Genomic DNA, 20,218 nt, shown 5'->3' on the forward strand with positions numbered 1-20,218 from the left:
CCCTCATTTTCTCAGGTGCAGTGATAGGGCAGTGGTTAAGAGGTTTGTGAACACGCATGTGGGTTTTGGGGGGGTGTTTTGTTTATTTTCAGAGCTGCTAGTAGACAGTATGAGTTTGGGTAAGGAATGGAAAGCAATGGTTCAGCTGTGAGTTATGGCTATGAAGATTCTGGGATCCTTTTAAATGAAGTTGGTACTGTCTGTACTGTCCAACTATTACCGCAAAGAAAGGAGGAAAGGAGCATCCTTGACATTGCCTGCTGTTCACCCCAGCTCACTAATGTTTTTGTAACATTCACCATTGGCTCTTTTGATAGTGTCGTTGTCATTGGGGTTCTCTGTGGTGACACAGGCCAAATTTTGAAAGGCAAATGCTGAAGTACTGTGGCTTTGTTGTTTTTAAATGCATTAAAAAACTCTGTCTAAGGTAGCCAAAAGCATGCATCTTACAAAAGAATTAGACCACACCGGCTATTTCTAGGATGCAGAAGTCGCTTAACTCTCCCTGGATTTCTGATGTAACAGGGTCCCTGAATCCCTGAGTAAGTGGAAGTCCATGCCAGTCCTGACATTTTTAATTTATTTTTATTTTTAAGGGAAATAATATGGTTATTAGGAAGAGGGGCTCCTTCTCATGATTCACCAGTCCTATTGAGCAGAAAAATATCTCCAGTTCACTTTTGAGTGGCTGGGAAGTGAAGATACTTCTCCTTGGCTATATCAGCGTAACAGTTCAGTCCTGAAACACTGGGATTCATCCCAGCTAGGCTGTCCGGAGAGGATTCAATGCTGTTGCTAATCCATGACTGGCAGACATGCAATGAACTGCTGTCTAGAGGTACTTTTCTCTTCCCAGTGTCTATACGGGGAGCCCCTAGACAGACCATGTCTTTTGGACACCTCTCCATTTAGAGAAGAATAATCTCATTTGACCACTAGTTTTTGTTTTGTTAATAAGCTGCTGCATTGCTTGGTGCCAGTAATTGCAGTCATCTGCATCAAAGCTTCCAAGATGGCAAAGAAAAAAAAACCCCAAACCTAAGTGTCGTTCCCTCTTTCTTTAACCTTGGAGGAAGGCAACTTCCTTGTTTGTTACTCTACAGAATGTGTAGAGTGTGGGCATGGTAGAAATGGTGGGAAATAATGCTGTTAATAGTTCCGTGCATGTAAATGAGAACTGGATGAGACTTTTTGAAACTAATAAGCTGGTGAATAAGCGTTATTCAGAACTAGTACTGTGAGTTACCAACCTGTTTCAATAATGACTTCTGTTAAACGTTTGGGGGTTTGTATGCAAGATCAGAAGTAAGACTAGTGGAGTAATAATAGTTTGTGTAACAACAATGTGATACAAGAAAGAAGCTTGCTGCATTCTCTTGAAACTTGTTTAAGGGTTTAAAGTCAGCCTGGAGTGTCATGTCCCACAACAGCTGCACCAAGACCACTGTGCTAGATCGGAACCAAGGAGCAGCTTCAGATCAAAAGAAAACAGACATCACTTTCAATCTCTTGGTAGAGGATTGATGAAAAGCAATTCTGTCTGTGTTAACCTTGTGATTTGATTTGATTAGCTGATGCATTCATTTGATGATTTCAGAATTTGATTATTTAAGACATCACCATTAACCCATTTGATTTAGTGATCCAAATTCTTTGTGACCTAGACTTGGCTATAGTTAGAATTTAATTTAGAGAATTTAAACCAGTTTTGGCCTAGTGATATCTTGGTTTGTTGTTAATATTTCCTTACTAATTTTTAGAAAGAAAATCTGTGCAGAGTGTATAGATCTATGTTTTGTATATGCTTTGTTCTTTTAAACCCAGAAGCCCTCAGGGAAAAAATGTAATTTAGCTTTGGTATTTGAAAGATATTTGGCTCTCTTTAAATTAAATCCTTTGTTCCCGCGTATTGCACAATACTTCAAGCAGCAGCGAAATAATACCCTGTAAGTTGCAGTTTGCTCATTATAAGATCCAAAATTAACTAATAACAGGTAATTATCCACAAAGTGCTAGTCACTCATTTCGGCAAATCTCTTCAATACATCAGTTCACACACATAAAACCAGGTCTTTACTGTACTGTGAACTGAATTAGCAGAAATGTCCATATAAATAGCAAAAGAAGAAAACCTCTAAAACCCCCAAATTTAGTTCCACTGAAATCTCATAATATTGTTCAAAATGACTCATCAAACTCATGTATTTGGAGACCTGGTTGGATGTCAAAAGCTTTTATATTTAACAATCTTCTTCAGTGAAAGTCAGTTAATGGTTGTAAGTGAATACAGTGTGCTAAGGAGCTAGAATACAGGGAAAGCTACAACATCAAACCGTGGGTGGGAATCTAGACTGGATTTCAGGAGAGAGGTGAAAGGCTCCTACAGATGAAGGTCTGTTCTGCAGGAAGCAGAAATGTGTGAAATATCTAAACACAACCCAGGAGGACACCTTGACCCTCTATTGCTTGAGAATGTGCAGAACACTGTTGAAAAACATTGCTGTGTCACTGATGCTAAAGCAGCCTTACAGCCTGATTTCTTCATGGATTTTTCTCCGGTTTGGTGTTCACACCAGACTACTTGGACTTATGTAATGGTGGTGTAACCTGCCAAGGCAATGAGGAGTCAAGTATGTGACTTACTGACAGCGGATTCACTTGAGCAGCCAAGCATGCTGCAAACAACAGAGGACTATAGGACCAGTTGGGTCCCTTGGGTTATTGAGTACAGCCTGCCACAGTCCCAGGCAGCCCTGTCATGGAAATTTAGATGAGTAAGGACCACAAAACATTCACCCTGTGGTGGGAGTGCTGGAAATGCAAAAAAAGCAAGAGCTGACTGATGCTAAACTCTCAAATCTGTGGCAACAGAGCAGAGCCATCTTACAGGCTTTCTGACCCAGGCCAAGTGCAGGAGCCAAGGATTAAGTCTGATCTCTTTTCCGTGTGCCAGTTGCATCATTCCACCTGAAAAAGATAGTTGCCTCATTAAATGATGGCTTGGTTTGAACTGTATCACAAGGACTACTGCAGTATTGCAGGAGTATCAAACTAAAGTGGGTAACTGAACATATGCTCTGTCTAATGCTTGTGGGAGCAGCAAAAAGTAATAGTGTAAGTCCTTTTTACTAGCTTGACTTTTCTAAACATCTGAAATCAATTTTGGACAGCTTAAATAACAGTATCCCACATGCTAAGATTCTTCCTGTTTAATGGAATATGCTGAAAGGAAATTACTTTGCTTAATTTCTAAAAGGCTGGTTTAAAATTTTCCAAGCAAGTTGCCCTATGTACCAGTCCTACCGGCAAGGAAATGAAGTACTAACAATGCAGCATGCCTGCTGCCCTGATTTTTTGAGGTAATAAAGAAATTGGGATCATCCTTCCTTGCTCCTCTGTAACTCAGTAATTAGACTGATTTCTAAAGAAAGAGCAGAGTTAGGTTCTAACACCAGTAATTGTATTTCTTATGGATGTCTCCACTAATGGCATAATGCAATGTAAAGGTAAGATGTGCTTTTAGGGTATTTGCTGATCCCCTTCATATGAGCTGCAAGTTCAATTGGATGTTCACTGACCTGCCTCTTTCCTTCCCAGTCTCAAATAGCCATATTACTGGGAATGGCAGAAGAAGCATAGGCAGAAGACACTTTATTCAGTGTTGGCTTATGTGTTGAATGCAAAAACCATCAAGACAGGTCATTTTCCACAAAGTCTTACAGACACCAATAGATTGTGACTTTCCCAGTTTTGTCTTAAAGGAAAGGGCCTCCCTTGTTTCTAGTCCATCTAACATTGGTGTGCAATTCATGAATTCAGCAGATGTGCAGAAAGCTCTCCATCATGGGCTCCAGGACTTTCTTTCATGGTCATTGTCTTTTCTCCTATGCTCATTCACAATAACAGAGCTCACAAACTGGGTGGGAGGGGGCATCTTTTTGAGAAGATACAGGATACAATGTTGACTCTGTTTTTAATTTCTTTCTTTTGCAACACCTGCTACTTTCCCTGTCTTCTGGAAAAAAACCCTAGCTAAATGAGAAATAAAGATTTTAAGGTTTTCCTAGCTTGCTTGAGCGGTTTTGAGCCTAAGACATAATGCAATGGGTTTTCACACACATGCATGTTGGGAAAGGTAACTAAAGTCATTGTTGAGTGTATATAGATTGTAGAATGACTTTAAAACACGCTTAAGAAAAGGAAGACAGAAACGTGATCAATTAAAAGCATTATAGCTTTGAAGAATAAGGGCAGAACAAGGGCTGCCCTTTTCAGGATGGGGAGAGAGCTTCTTGGCCTGTCAGACATGTGATGGACATTAGCGGCAGGAATTACAGACAGTGCCCTGAAGAAAGAATCAAATTGTCTATTGAAGAAGGGGGTAAAAAGTATATCCTTTCCTTTAACAAAAATAACTGCATTTTTCCTCCAAGAAATCAAACAAGTCAAGTGGCTTTAGTGCTTTTTTTTTATTATTATTCATGGCCTAAACCAAACTTTCACAATTGGGTCTAAAATTGGGAGACATTTTCTCACATGATCTAGGGGAGTGTATCCTGTATATTCCTTCTCCTTTTGTATTCCAGGGGGAGCATTTTCAGTACATAGTGTTGGGCAGATTCTGAATGTGTTTGGTCATGATTTCAGTCAAAAAGAGAAATATGATTGGTACCTAGGACCACGGTACTTTGCATGCAGGTGATTTTTCCTAAGATTCCTGGTAATGATATATCCTTTTCTCAGAACTAGGGTAAAGTATTCCAGGCAAGAGCAAGTCTGTCACACTTCATAAGTTTGTATTGCCATCAAAACTTCTCTGCTCTCTTTCCCCCTGCACAGTTCTTCTGGACTGTGCTATTCATATTTCTGTTTCATTTCTTACATTTAGTAGTATCTGGGCAAGCTTTTGGCAAAGAGACTTTTTTGGGGGGCATATACTATTTCATATAAGGAAATGTTGCAGTCTCTGGCCCTTTGAAAAGAGCAGGTAAGTTCTTTGGAGCAGACAAGAGCAATAGGTAAGGAGAATATGCAGTAGAAAAAGCATTATTCTCTCCCCCTTGTGTGTTTACAACTTCTAAAATATGATTTTACAATATAAAAACTTATCTCACCTTTAAGGATATGAACTTTCTGAAATTCAGTCCTTTGATTACCCCTTGCCATTTCTATGTAGAATTTTTGTCTGCTTTTTTCTGCTTTTGCTTATTTCCTTCAGAGAAGTAAGCTTTTTTTCCTTGTAGATTCAACAGTCTGCCTGTCAGGAACACTGGGGCCATGGGGCAGGTAGAACAGCCAGCAAGGGTGTGTGGGGATCACGCTAGGGTGGTATGAAAATGTCTGAGGAGATCTGAAGCTGTTACCTGAACTCCCAGCGACTTAAGTTGTAGTGACATGTGTTTAAGGTCTAAGCTTCTGGTCACAAAAATGCCTTCTAGAGTTTTAAAACATGATCAGTAAGGCTTTCCTAACTCCAAAAAAAAGCATTGCATTGCCACAAGAAAAGTCAGTTTTATCAGTTATTGATTGCATGACTAAAATTAGTCTCTACTGCATAACTTTCTCTTTTGCACAAAGCAAGTGTAATCAAGTCTCAGTCACTAATATATGCAGACACACACATATGTATATTTACACGCATGCTCAGTGATACCTCTAGATAAAGGCTATAGTATTGTGTGAACTGAAGTATCAGTATATACTCAGATACTGCCTTCTTATGTGGAAGCCCACCATAATTATGGCATGGTATATTTTTCCTTTGTCAGTGGGTTTAATAAAGAGTGGTGGGTGGGGCTTCTGAGCAAAATAATTCTGAGGAAGTCAGTATTTTATGGCAAAATACAAGTGCTGCTCCTCTAAAAAGGCGTAAGCCTTATACTCGCCTATGTGGTTACCCCAAGATCTAGCTAAAGCCTTTGGCTGCTCCCGAAAGGAACCTAATGAAGTATCTTTGCTACAATGTAGTAATAAGTTTTGTTGAGTATACTTTACCACTAACAGTCATGTTACATTCTGCAGTTTCCAGGAGATACCATATCTAGTCTTCTGCTTGGTAAAGCAGGAATTGACAGCATAGCTTGTGAGAGCTGAATACTCACTTTGGGAACCCAGTGATGTATTCTCAAAACAATGGGCACTACCTAAGGTTGATAGCTTATTTTTCCAAGTTCTTTAAAAAAAACCCCAAAACAAAACCAAAAAACATTCTAGTATTTGACTGCAATTCAGTTGTGTCTGTCTCTTCTCTCCCAGCATATGTGTTTATTCCTCTTCTCTCCATGCATCTTTATTTGCTGTGATGTTTCTTAATTGTCTCTTGTCTGAGAATGTGAGGTCTTCTGAGCTGGGATTTTGCCTTCCTCTATATTGGATAGGGCCTGGTCCTATTTATCTGTGTTATCTATGTGGAATGTATTATTGATCAGAGCTTCTGCTATCTAAACTGTTAATAATCAATGGAAGAGCTGAAAACGGGATCCAGTTCTTCAGGTCTTGAGGGTTTCTCTTCCCGTCCTGAATTTCATAAAAGATGTTTCACACAGCTCTAAGAAACCACAGCCTCATATAGCTTAAAAAGAGGTGGCCAGCAGCCAACTTTCAAATAAACACTCTCTGCTCTTTCATTAAAAGAAAACATTATCATAATATTAAATTACAAGTCAAATGGTGAAGGTATCTTTCACTGTGTACAAGATATTATCCTTTGAAGTCACAGAACCCAGAGTCATTTTCACATGAGGGTGACCAAGTAGGAAAAAGGGAAAAAGTAAATAAAACAGTAACATTGGTTGTTTTTCACATTCCTCTCCTGGTTATAGAAACACACGTGTTTGGATAACAAGTTTCTTGTTAACCACATCTTTTTTTTTTTTTTTTCACTGAACTTTAATGCCCCTTATTCTTTATTTGTTGTCTAGGATATGTTACCTTTCTGGTATGCCTCTCCATATTGATAAAAAAGGCTAACATTGCAGCTCTACCTTTGTGAAACATTTTGAAGTCAGGTATTTTTTTCAAACTCTTGATGCTGTTGCGAGAAAGAGTGGGAAGCTTGCCAGTGAATCTAGCTGAGATAAAGGAGAAATTTCATGAAAGAGCTGTTAAAAGGCCAATTTTCATCCTGGTCCTAGATAACAAGCCTGTTAGATGAAGAGACTACTAACAACTAATCCTACTGATTATTGCTATTTCACTTCTTTTTAAAACAATGCAAATAAAACTTCTCCCTCATAGACTAGCACACTAGCACTTTGTGGAATGCAGATCTGGATGGTCAAGATGGGAAATCAGGAAAGTGACCAGCATGCAAATCTGCCTTGTTCTACATTTGCACCAACAACTATCTTTGGACTTTGTGATCACACAGCTTCTTGTGCCCTGACCCCTTCCAGCTCAGTTGGGGGCTTGGGGTTTTCTTTGGCAGCTGCTGACTGGCCATCTCTATCACCATGTATCGCAATGTATTTAGCATTCTAGATGCTACAAAGAAACCAAAAACTTTGTTTCCTCCTTGAGTTTAGTTTGGATTTTTTGGTTCTGAACTCTTAAGGATTCCAGACACTTGCTCTTCACGCAAATTGTACAGCTGCCACCCATTAAAGTTTGCTATTAAGTGTCTCTTGGAAATTCTGATGTTCACTTCTGCTAGCTGTGTAACTGGGTGACATTCTTGGTAAAGTCTTGCTGTTCTGGTTTCCTAGCATGTTAGTGTTTTAAATACTTGCCAGTTCATTTGTCTTTAGGTGTAAAGACATCAAACATAGGCAGTAACAATTGCATTGTCCTCTCTTTTGTGAATCTGAACTGGTAAGTGATGAATGATATGTTGCAATAACTATCATGTCAAATTATTTGCTATTTGTCCAGCTCACTTACCTTGATATGTTTGAACTTCTTCAAATTAATTAACCAAAATGAGAGCTGTAGCCATAACTATAGTAATCAAAATGCAGTTTACAGTGTTTTGCTATATTATTACTGTGAAACTCCACTTCAGAAGAAACGTTGATCGTAGTAGCTCAGTAATAATATGTGTCATTTCTGAATGGATCTATACCAGCATCAGACCAAGGACAATCAGGAATATCATGGTTCTAGCAAAAGTCTCTCATTCTACACTCCATGCTCAGTACATACCACTGACAAAGCCTCTGGATTATTTTTTTTTTTTTCCAACAAGAGTATTTGTGCTATGTTAAAATAAGATATTTGAGCCTCATTCTTACACTTTCATACTCGGATCAGTACTTTAAATCACACATCGTGCTTCTGATACCAGACTGCATTTCAATACTAGGAGAACAATAACTGGGAGCTTTACCTGCCGCAAGAATTTTTGCCTTCTTTACAGAGGCTCTTTGTGTACCAGCACAATATTAGAAGTAGCCATGTAACTGTAAGTGTCCTTATATAATTGATGGTTTAATAGCATTTTCCGCAGTCTCCTAGGAAAAAAATCAAACGGCTGGTACCTATGCATCTTCCCTCCCTTATTAACTACTCTGCTCAAGTTGTATGTGGGTTGTTTGCTTGTTTCTTTATGGTAGTTTACATCTTTATGGTAGTTTCATTTTTTTTCTTCTACATTTGTCACTGGCACATCTTGGAAACAACTGTATATATTGAGCTTTTTGGTTTTTTATATCCTCTATTTAATTTAATATCTTAGTGTTTTCTCATTGTTACAAATGGATGTGACAAAATATTTTTCTTGTTTTGTTGCTGGGCAGACTGTTGTGCAAATGGCTTTGTGTGTATGAATATTACATTTGTGTGTGAGGGCACAGTGCACAACTGTGCATGCTCTCTTCAAGGCAGAACTGTATTGAGAAGCACTTTGCATGCAGTTTGCATGGGGCTTTAAGTATTAACATGGAAACCATCTGGGAGCATGCAAGGATTTAGACATTTCTCTTCACAGAATTCACTGGCAGCCATGTGCTCTTCAGCAGCGAGTGGATTTTGGTAGGTTTTAATGAAACTAGGAGATGAGATTGTTTCTGATATGAAATTGCAAAAGGATGGAATTATCTGCCATGTATGGATTAGTTTCCAATCCCTCAATAATCTCCTAACAGATTCCTACAGAAGCTGAGTGTTGGAGAAAAGCTTGTAGGATTTGATGGCCAAGAGTCCTGGAGAAGGAAATTAGCATTGGCTGTGGTAGTTCTTCCTTCTCTTTTAGGTGAACCGGGAGGGTTGATAAGACAACAGTAACCAAGTTTTTGCATCAAACTTTCCCTCTGTTTTGCTAAAAGCACCTTTCCTAAGAGGCTGATCCTATCATCTGTGGTGTTAAACACAGTGACTCAGAGGGCTAATAGCAGAGTGGAAATGGGAACTCTGCTCCTGGGTAGTGTCTCTGCTAGGCACAATGCTGTGGCATGAGTGCCTCTGTTCCTGTCTGGGAAGAGTTACCAGAGAAGGGTGTGTATCTAATAAAACTGCTTTTAATGATGCATGGAGCTTTCTTATAGCTGACTTATGCTGCTATGCAAGGGTTAAGTTCTCAAAGGGGAATCCTTAGATGATGAAGAGCTGTTGGCAGTGATCCTTGTGTCAAAAGTAGATCAAAGAAAAAAGAAGTGCAGGAAATGTGCCTTAGTGCTTGGATAGCCTCTGTGAGCAGAGCAGCCCCTGAGGGATTCTTGGAGCAGTGCATACATTTAGAGCATTCCTAAGGCTGTTCCTAGTAAAACAAGGATGGAAAGGAACATTAAGTAACCTCGAAGATCAAGGGAGCTCAAGGACAGCTTTAAGTCACTTTTGTCCTCTCCACTTAAGTTATGTTGTGTGAAATCAAGTAATAGAAAATAATTTTCTTTCTACTAAATTGAATTCTACAGGATCTATTCCACATTCATTGTAATAATTCAATCAAAACCTGGATCTGAAAATTATATTTCTTTCACTTTCTTGCTGGCACACAATTTCTCTTTTGCTGCAAAGTGTTGCACTGCTGTGCCATGGAATCTGAAGGGCAGGGGCACAGAGCTCCTGCCACAGGCCACAAAATGCAGAGGCATCCTGAAGCTGGTAGCTGAACATCTCCTAGAGGGCAGCTATCTAGCAATTATGTCTCCTATTTCTCTTTTGCCTAATTTTATTGGTCACTCTGGGTAGTTCACAGAGGGGTTTTTTGGCATCTTAGCATATGAGTTTGTTGAAAACTAAATATTCTGTCTCATGGGAAACCGATTTTGGACATCGTTTCATTTCTAGTCATGATGAAGACTCAAAATCTTAACATTCCCTCCTTCCCCCCAAATTGTTCCAAATTTATGCTTTGACTTAATCAAAACGAGTCATTCAGTATGGCAAACAGTGTTTTGAAAGCATTGAAGTGCTTCAGCTAGGTATTACACCTAATGGGATGTACTCATGGGATACACCTAATGCATTTTACTGCATTAATGTTACAAACTCTGAACTCAGAGCAGACTACAGAGTAAAGATGACATGTTTAAACCTTAAAATGCTATAATAGTTTCCATGTGAATATTTGGAAGATACTACTATTTCCCATTAAGTAATGGAACTGGCATTTTCATATAAAAACATGCCATGAGAAAATAGTCACTGCTTAGTATTTTATGGTCATCAGCAGAGAGTGAGGCTACAGGTAGTCTTTTGAGGCAGCCCTTCCCTTCTGCTTTCTAACTCTCTCTGCATCTACAGGCTTTATATCTTCCTTCACCTTCCCTCGTGACTAATTATGCCTGTCACATCTACATGTGTGAATTCACACATACGTATCTCCTTTTAAGCTGCAATTGAAAAACCCTATAATGAGTGCTGTTCTGAAGGAATAAAACAATTCTATTTCTTCCTCTAAATTTATGCACAAGAGCACAACAGTTTTGAAGTGCTGTTCCCTTGGAAGGCAAAATGTATTTCCATCATGTATTCCTTCTTGCTGCTTCTTTGGAGCTGCTTGAAAACCTCTATTAAAAGTTGGACACATCCTCCTTAATTTTATTCTTCTTGAACTTATACATCTAATGTAAACCAGTCATCCAAGCTATGCTCCCTCTGTGATGATGGTTCATTGACAGTTTGTTTTAAAACAGGTATCTTAGGGTGCAATTTCACATCCCTTTCCTCTAATGACAAAGCCAGCTTGAAAGGCTTGCATCCTTCCACTTACCCCAGCTTGTCATCCTTCTGGTTTTGGCAGTGTAACCATTTGTGTGGCCTGACTGTAAACTAGATCAATAATATTTCAAAGTTAATCTAGAAAATTTAGCCAATGGGAAAGGAAAATTTTCCTTAAGAATGGACAGTGGGTTTATTGCAGAAAAATGGAAAAGTGTTTTTTTACACTTTATGGTACATTGAACACTTCTGATATTTTTCCTCCCCCCCCCCCGGCCCTTTTTTTTTTTTTTCCTTCTTTTTCCACCTCTGTTTTGGCCAGTTTTTAGGAACCCAAAAAGATCAATATTCCTTGTGACAAAAATACAGTTATGCCTCTCTTCATTTATTTTAAATTTTTCTTTCCCCATTAATGCGTATGGAGGAGCAAGGAAAGAAAAGGCACAAGATTAAGAGTTCAGGATTTGGAATTCTGCTGTCTCCAACACAGACGTGATATAAGCAGCAAATGTGTTTTTTACGTGCCATCACCCCAGGAATGGCCAAATTTCAGATGCAAGGCTGTAGCTCAGACCAATGAAATTCTAGCAAGAAAAACAGAAGTTGATTGCTAGTGAAGCTTTAGGTCATATGGACAAATCTCTCTTATTCAGAACCAACATTGGTACAACCTGTGTTAGCTGTCAGTATCATGTCTGTACACAGCTAGCAGAAATGGAGTAGATGCCTCTTCTGCTAGCAATCACCCCAGCCTGAACAGAGAAGAGAAAGTAAAAAGTAGAGCAGAATGGAGAAAGCCTTGTGGCTTTCTGTGGAAAGCCTTTGGACAGTTGGGTAGCATGTGATCGATTCCTGGCAGCTTTAATACAGGCGAGACGCAATGCAAAACCTAGCCCTGATTATCTGTGAGTAAGAAGCAGTTAGTACTATAAAAAGAGACATATGAGTAATGAGCAGCTGTGCTATAAAAAGAGAACTCTTTCAAAGTTAATGTGACAATATGTGCACACATGTGTGCACGCATGTATACACTACACAATTAGTAGATTAGGAGAAGGCAGTAGATGGCATATTTTTGGATTTCAGTAAGTGGTTTTGGCATTCTATTTCTCAACTGTAATTAAAATAGTCATTCAGATCTATTTCAGTAGATACACATGTACACTGAAAACTGAATAAGAAATCATAATTAGCAAGTTGCTATTCAAAGGCAATATGCCAAGTTAGGAAAGTAGTATCAGGAGGAGGACCCAAGAATTCCGTCTTGCATCTTATCTAATAGGTGAGTTTTGTGAGAAAAATGTAGGTGACATGGGCAAAACTTTTTCTGGGTGAGTTCTGTCTAATAGCTGTAGCACAGTGGTGGAAACCTGCAATGTACTGTATTTTGTGCCGGAGTTTAAAGAGTCTTTGTTTTTTAAGTGCATCGTAGTGATTTTATTAGAAACAAAGATTTGATGCATGAAAGGATGAGCATGCACTCTACAAAGCGTTGGAGAGGATAAAGAGTAGTTGGATAACACGATTCAGGAAACATCACTATCCAGGGAAGGAACTGGCCACTGAGTGACCTAATAGAGAAAGCGAGGAAATGAGAGACAAAGCAACATTTTGTGTAACTAGGGGCAGCCAGGAAACAGGCATGCTGTGAGCAGCAGGAAAGAGGACTGTAGAAATCTTGTACAACTGTAAATGTCTAGTCATTCTGCATGTCATGGAAACTGCAGATGATCTTTGGCAATCCGAGTGAATATTATAACAGGAAGTTGCTCAGTGTGTGGTTGTGAAAAGCTCTTCAGACTGATCCACTTACCACCCTTCAAGGAAGATTCTTGTCAACAGTCGGCAGGCGGGCAAGGAGGTGGTGTTCTGTCTCTTGTGGATGGGATACCAGATAGGATTCCAACAGCTGAGTAGGTTCTCTGAAGTAAATAAGCAAGGACCTACCAAGGATAGTCCATACTAGCATAGAAGACTGGTTTTAGTTTTGCAGAATATAACTAATTTTTAGAAATCTTCTAACGGTGCCAAAGAAGGATGTACAAGGTATATTCTTAGATGCCATTCATGTTCTGCACATAAAACAATACAGAAAGTTAAAAAAAAAAAAAAGAGAATCTGTAAGTATTCTGCTAGCCAGATATGTTGTATAAGGCTTGGGTCTATGAAATTCATGTCTATATCCTCTGGGGAAAAGAGACTGTGTGGTTTGACTGGCCTCCAGCTCACTGGAGGGGAAGCAACCTTCTAGACTTGTTAGGCCAGACTTGTTTGGATGGTGTTAAATTCGCAACCAAGGGAAATGATAGAAAAGCAAGGAATAAAAATCACTTGTTTAGCAGAAACTCAAGGTGTCAAGAATAAAATTAATCAAGGCACCAAGGACTGAAAGAGGAGTTCTTTAATTGCCTACTGCCAACGTGATGAGGCTGGCTAATAAACAAGTGGCAATGGAATGGAATTACTGATTTCTAAACCTAAATGCTAATAAGCTTGGATTTCTCAGACTAGGAAGGAGGATTCCTGTGGTTGGAATCAAAGGACCGAAGTAGGCTGGGAACAGCGTTGCACGGCAAAAATGACGTTTCCTCTTTCCCCAACCATTGAACCAAATGATCTTGAAGGCCAAAAGTTTAATTAATACCTAAAATAAATGTTGATCTGCTTGCTGATGACTGCTGTAGGTTGTCAAATCCAACTAAAGACCTGGATGAAATACTAACTAGGCTGTTGTGTGTAAAGGGAGAAAAAAAAGGGGTTTTTATGTGTGTGTGAAGCCTTCAATACAAGTGGCATATTGGAGGTTTCATTCTGCCAGCATGAAAGCATCTTTGCAAGTGTTGAGCAGATGACAATATCTGAATGCAAATCCTTGTATCACATATTAGGATATTGTCTTACACCTATTCTCAGCAAATAAAAGATTGAAGGTAAGGCAAGAACTGAGCTTAAAACTAAACCCAGATGTTATACAAGTGGAAGCAATTGTGGCTTGAATACCCACTGAAACAGAATAAAATCTGAAGTGATCTGATATGTACTTCAGCCTAGATATTCAAATAAATGGACTTTAGTGCCTAAATAACATTTGAAGTGCTTGGTACTTCCCTAAGAGTTAAATCTTGCAAAGTTTAAAACAGTGTCACACTAATACAGTTGAAAGAAAGGCTGTGGACAGAAAAACGCAGATAATAACTGGCTTGTTTGTGTAAATGGCTAGAAAGCCACAAACCTATAGCTGAAAGGGGAGGCTATGCTGGTATAAAAAATAAGGAAAAAAGTACATTGCTTGCAGTAAAAGGAAGTCGAAAAGTCAAAAGTTTAACAATAGGTGAAGAAAGCAAAAGGAATTAAGAAGAACCCAGCAGCAGAGTTAGGAAGTCTAAGGAAGTTTTCCAAGTGCATTAGTAGCAAAAACATCTCAGCAATGATATGAATCTGTCATAGATGTGTGTGGTAGGTTTGTCAGTAATAGAGACAAAAAGGAAAAGAGTTCAATAAATATTTCTTTTCTAGGAAAAAGAAACCCAATAACTGATGTTTCACTGTCACGTAGAAATAATGCAATAGCTTTCATAAGATCACAAAGATGTTGTGAAAAAGCAGTTATTAAATTGCCCAGTTTGTAAAGCAACTGGTCAAGACAGCTTGTGTTAAAGAATTTTGAAAGAACTAACTAAGGAGCTTTAAAAGACATCCATATTGAATTTTTCAGTAAGTGTTGGGATACTGAAGAAATTCTTGACAACTGGAAGAAAGTTAATGGGTAAATGGAATATGCTGGATGGCTGTATTTAATTACATGTGCTGATATACTCTCTACTCATGTGAATAAGACTGCTTGGTAATACAAAGATCGCTGCCTTTAACATCAGTCTGAGTAAAAATATCGGAATACTTGATATAGGATCAAAGATCTAAAGGGCTTATTTGAAAAGACTTCTTGTTGTAGTGTCATTTTTTCTAAATGAGTTTACAAGTTTGACAAAAGTCATAGTGTGGATGTAGGACATTCTGACTTCAGTCATGTACCTGAACCGGTAACTCTTGATAATGTACTTCAGTGTGCGCCTGGGCTGGTATAAATCACGATGTCACATGTAGGTTTAAAATGAAAGTATAAATAGGAATCGTTGTTGATTAACTCTACCTGTAAGTTTCCTGTAAGGCTAAGTTCTGGGCTATGTGCTATTTAACAATTTTAGCAGTAAGTCAGAAGGCAACTTAAAAATTGTACTGATGATCTGCTGATAGCATAAAGATTAAGATAGAAAAAATAAGGCAGAGTCCTACTCACCAATGCAATAAAACCAGGTATATGAAAGGGAAATAATAGATATGGATGGTGGGAATACCTGTTCTGGAAGGAAATATGCCAGAGAGAGACTTGATGTCATGGTGGATGATCAGCTAAGAGGATTTATTTTGGTCAAAATGACTGATGAGATTGTTGCACAGATAAACAGGGAGATCTCAGGAGGGAGCAGAATGGCTATTCTGCATAGTATGGCATTATTGTGTGGTGATGTCTGCCCTCCAGCAAGAACCCTGAAAAACTGGAGAGGGCTCTAAGAAGATGCTGATGTATCACCTTATATAATAAGCTTTGGCAAAACTGTATTTTGTCGTTACCTGCAATCTATCTGGAGAGAGTACAAAAAGAGTGATGAAGTAAGCAAGGGACATAGGGACCAACCAACTAATGAGCAAAGAATAAAAGAGTTTAATAGCAAGCAGCAGTAGATCACAGTGACATTTTCAAGGTGAAAGTTTAATAACTTAAAGCTGTAAATACTCATGAAGGAGAGAGATTATTTATTGAGCTGAAACTGGAAGGTTTAGGAGTAATTGAATAATACTAGGATAGGTAGTAGACAAAGAGTCTTCTTTTTGCCTTGTCTGACTTCCTGACAGTCAGATCTATTAGTCTGTACATTAGTTTATCTTCTCAGAAAAGTAGTGAGAAATATTGAGTTGCTATTCTGATATTAGATGGGGAAAAACACTAGAAAATGCTCTAAAGGGAAATTTCTGTTTTGGCAGGAAGATAGCTTAGCTGACCTGGAATTGATTTCCCATCATGAGTTCTATAAATATTTTCTGCAATTTTCTTCTCTTCTCCAAAGCAACATCAGGATTCAGGAAAAATTTCAGCCCTGCAGGCATCTGAATGCTTTTTTTCTATAAGATAGTGAAAGAAATGGGATTACCTTCTGAGTGCTGGAGGCTTCTGGTTTTACTGTGTTCGATTACAGAAAAAGCGATGGATTTGTGCTGTGCTGTTAAAAGATCCCATATTTTTGCTGTGACAGTTGAATATTGTTACAGTTACTGTTTCTTCCTGAACATTTTATGTTCCTTAATGGCAGTTAAAATCATGGATCTCCTTTCTCTCCATCTTTTATTTCTTTTTACTTAAATCATTGCCTTTTGCTGATCAAGACAGAGAAATCATGTAGTTGGTAAGCAATAGTCTTTATTAGTTGTTTAATGCTGAAAGTCATGTCATACAAGAATTACATACAAGCATGTGTGAGAGGATATGATGTGGGGTTATTGGAAGCATCTCTGCAATTACCAGTTTCAAAAGAAAGTGAAGTTAGTGACTGTGTGCACTAGATTTTCTGTTCAATCAGAGAGGTTGAATGAGTGAGAGAGAAAAATAATTAAGGTATAAAGTAAGAGTGTAGGCTGGACTGGAGTGTTACAAAACCACTATCCAGATCTCATGCATGGATTCATCATTCTGTGAGTCCTCTTCTGCTCAGCCATAGCCAGAAACTCTTTGCTATGAGGAAATAAATGAATGGGGGCATATTTCTACGTGTGCATATGAACAAATTCCTTGCTGTCACCGAGTCTGGGATCTTCTGTCCAAGTATATTTGGTCTGTCAGTGAACTCAGCTGTAATGACTGCCTTTCCTTCCTCTCATATGCCCAGTTCAGTAAGTGGCACCTTCCCAGAGTAGGTGAATAGGGTTGTTACCAGGCATTTGAATGAGCCCGCTTGGCTTTTTGCCAAAATTGAATAGGATGTTGCTGACAGGCTGCACGGTGGATAATGTAATTAGCAGATCAGGTTTCATGCAGTGCTCTTTGTGACAAAGCAGTAGTTAATAGTGAACTTCATAGACACTTATCTTAATGGTGCAAAAAAACCTTTTGTACCTTGTTTGTCTCAGCCATCACCAATGGCGATGGATTTTTTTTTTTTTTTTTTTCCCCACACTAAAGCAGTAAATTCATTTTTCAAGTAGCTTAGGCCTCTGCTTATGGTAGTCTGCCACTGGGACTTGTGTTTGCTAATGAGAAAGAAGAGGAAAATCCTAAAGGTGTTTATGTAATTAAGTGGGGGGAGGGGACTGCAAGTCTCTAGTATAACTTCTGCCACGACTGTACTATGTTTTGTGGGTCCCATGATATTCAGGCTATTTCCAAAATATATGAGCAGCTTGGAGCGTGTGAGGAGATGAGTGGGTGGAACAGACTTTATAGAAAGCCCTGAGGGAGGTAAATACTGAAGCTACAGCAGTGCTTAACAAAGATGGGGAGATAATAGAACTGAGCAACATCTCAACAGACACAGAACATAAGTTGGGAGAAGCAGACTCAAGTTGTCAAAAGGTCTTGTTCTCTTTCCACAGCAGAATTTCTTTTAATATGGTGAAATAGATTTGTTTGCAATATGTGATTGATTTTTAGCATGGATTTTTCATAAGGCTGGCCAAACTTTTGCCAGCTAAGTGCCACATAAGAATTCACATTCTTTTTGAGGATTTCATGCCATTATTGAAGATACCTTACTTAGCAGACCAGTGTCAGTGTCTTGTATACAGTGCAGAATCAACTTTTCCAACATTAATGTCCCTACATATTTGAACACATAGACAGGAAAAAATGTAGTGTTTGACAACTGGATTGTGGAGACCACAGGTCTGTCATCAGTATAGCATTTGTCTGCTGTAGCATGATGCTGTTCTGTTCTAAAGTTATCATTTCCTTGGAACCCCATGAAGACTGACGGCTGTCTTTAGTACTATAATAAAAGATGGAAGGATACAGCATTCTTATGCTATGAAACTTTTCACAGCATTTTACTCACTGTGTGATGCACATTGTCATATATATTAAAATGAAAATCACTTTAGCGGTTTTAAATCAGACCAGATATTGCTGAAAAACTAAAAACAGTGGTAAGTTTGAAAAAGTTGAATGTATGTTCAAGTTCTGGGGGTTTTTTTGGTCTTCTTTTTCTAGATCCTTCTGTATGTTTTCATAATATTACTATCCAAATTAGTTCTGCTGAGAATATCTTAGCTGTTATCAATGGCGTGTATACACATCTTTGTCTCAACTGCAATTCATGTGAATAGGATTCCTGTCTCCTCTGACACGTTTTCACATTTTTATATTGCTGAATTCATAACCCACATGGCTGAGGTTTGAAAGCAATTCATTGTGCATCTTTCTGTCTTTGAACACCTTTTGAAAACAAATATGTTTGTTTTAGTCAACTTGTTTATGATTTCTAGGAAAGAAAAGACCAGGGATAATCTTAAATAAAGATAACTGCATGCTTAGTTTGAGACTTGTGTATTTTCACATGCACAGGTTAAATAAATTAAAAAGCCGTTTTTGATATGAGTTGTTCCAAAGAGAAATCAGAAGGTACTGAATATTTAATTGTCAGAAGTACTACAATGGATAATAATTTTTGTAAATTTGTATTACTTTGAATAACAAAAATTTGATCAAGAAGAACACCTTCATTTAAAACCAGCTAATCTTAGCATGCGGGATTTACTATTCATATTGGTGAAGTAGAAAATAATTTCTATGGCCTTTTGTATCTTCTGAGATTTTGGTCTTTTTTTCCAGCACAACAAAACTTTACATCACGACTCTAAGATGCAATCTCAATAAAAATGATCAAATGTGTGTGTATTAGTGCCATAATTATGATCAAATGTCACAGTTACCAATGAAGGGTTTTATAGATACATGACAAAAGGATCCCTGAGATAGATCAGTGCACGGAGATTAATAAGAAAGGTATTGGAGAGAGTACGTATTACTAGATATCAGATACAGGAAAGTTACACAGACTATATGCCTGGCGGTAAGAAAGAAATCTGTTCTCTGGATGTGTGTGGTGATGCAAAGGTTTCATTAGTGTTAGTTTCGGATGAGCTGTTCTTGTGTGGTGAAGATGAGAGCACTTAGGCAGGCCTTCCCAAAAGATTTCTAATAAATCCATGTCATGTATTGTATAGATAGCATATATATTACAGCTGAACTCTTCTAATCACAGAATGGTTTGGGTCAGAAGGGGCCTTTAAAGATCATCTAGTCCAACCACCCTGCCACGGGCAGGGACATCTTTCACTAGATCAGGTTGCTCAGAGCCCCGTCCAACATGAGCACTTTAGAGGTGTAGTTGTTGGCAGGCAGCTAGATGTACTGTTACTGCAACATCGGCACTACTGGAATATACAGTGTCTCTTCGGTGGTTATATACTGGCAAAAATGGGAGTGGATAAAGAATAGTAAAGAACATATTATTAAGTAAAATATTTTGTTGTAGTTACATTTCTGGGAAGTGGTAGGGCTGAAACATCATCAGGACAGTACTGCACCAGTACACTGTAATGAGAGTGGGTGTAATATAACAGGGCTTTGTTAAATATATGTTCATGCTTAACAATATGGGAGCATAGTTTTGTATAGAAACATCAAACTCTTCCCGTGTTCTTTTTGTTTTGTTATAGTTGTTGTCTCCTGTTCTGGATCACATGAAGAAAACTCTTCACCAAATCCACCTCAGAAGCTCTCCCTGATAAAAAATAGGATGGTTTCATTGCATCAGCCTTCTAAACCAGGTACCACAAGCCCTCTTCCTTACATCCTCTTTATTTCTCCTTCAGAATCTAGGTGCAAGATAGGTGTTGGCAGTCACAAGGACCCTTTACTAGAAAGCTATGCCACTGGATTTCTGACTGGAAATGGAGCAATGACTCAGAAAGGCCAATGTAACCATAAGGGAATCCCTTACTTCCTTATTTAAAAAAAAAAAAAAAAAGAGAGAAAAAGAAAAAAAAAAGATACAACAGTAAAAAAAAA

At 38.4% G+C, this 20,218-nt stretch overlaps 1 protein-coding gene across 1 annotated transcript in view; it reads left to right on the forward strand.

The window, feature by feature from the left end:
* The window catches only part of LTK (leukocyte receptor tyrosine kinase), a 102,057-nt gene that overhangs the window by 22,190 nt on the left and 59,649 nt on the right, over positions 1–20,218 (forward strand). Inside the window, exon 2 of the mRNA XM_069784727.1 lies at positions 19,867–19,977. Coding sequence (XP_069640828.1) covers positions 19,867–19,977 — 111 coding nt within the window. The remainder of the gene's footprint in view (positions 1–19,866; positions 19,978–20,218) is intronic.

This window comes from Haliaeetus albicilla, chromosome 5 (assembly GCF_947461875.1).
Source record: "Haliaeetus albicilla chromosome 5, bHalAlb1.1, whole genome shotgun sequence".
In the NCBI taxonomy this organism is placed as follows: Eukaryota; Metazoa; Chordata; class Aves; order Accipitriformes; family Accipitridae; genus Haliaeetus; species Haliaeetus albicilla.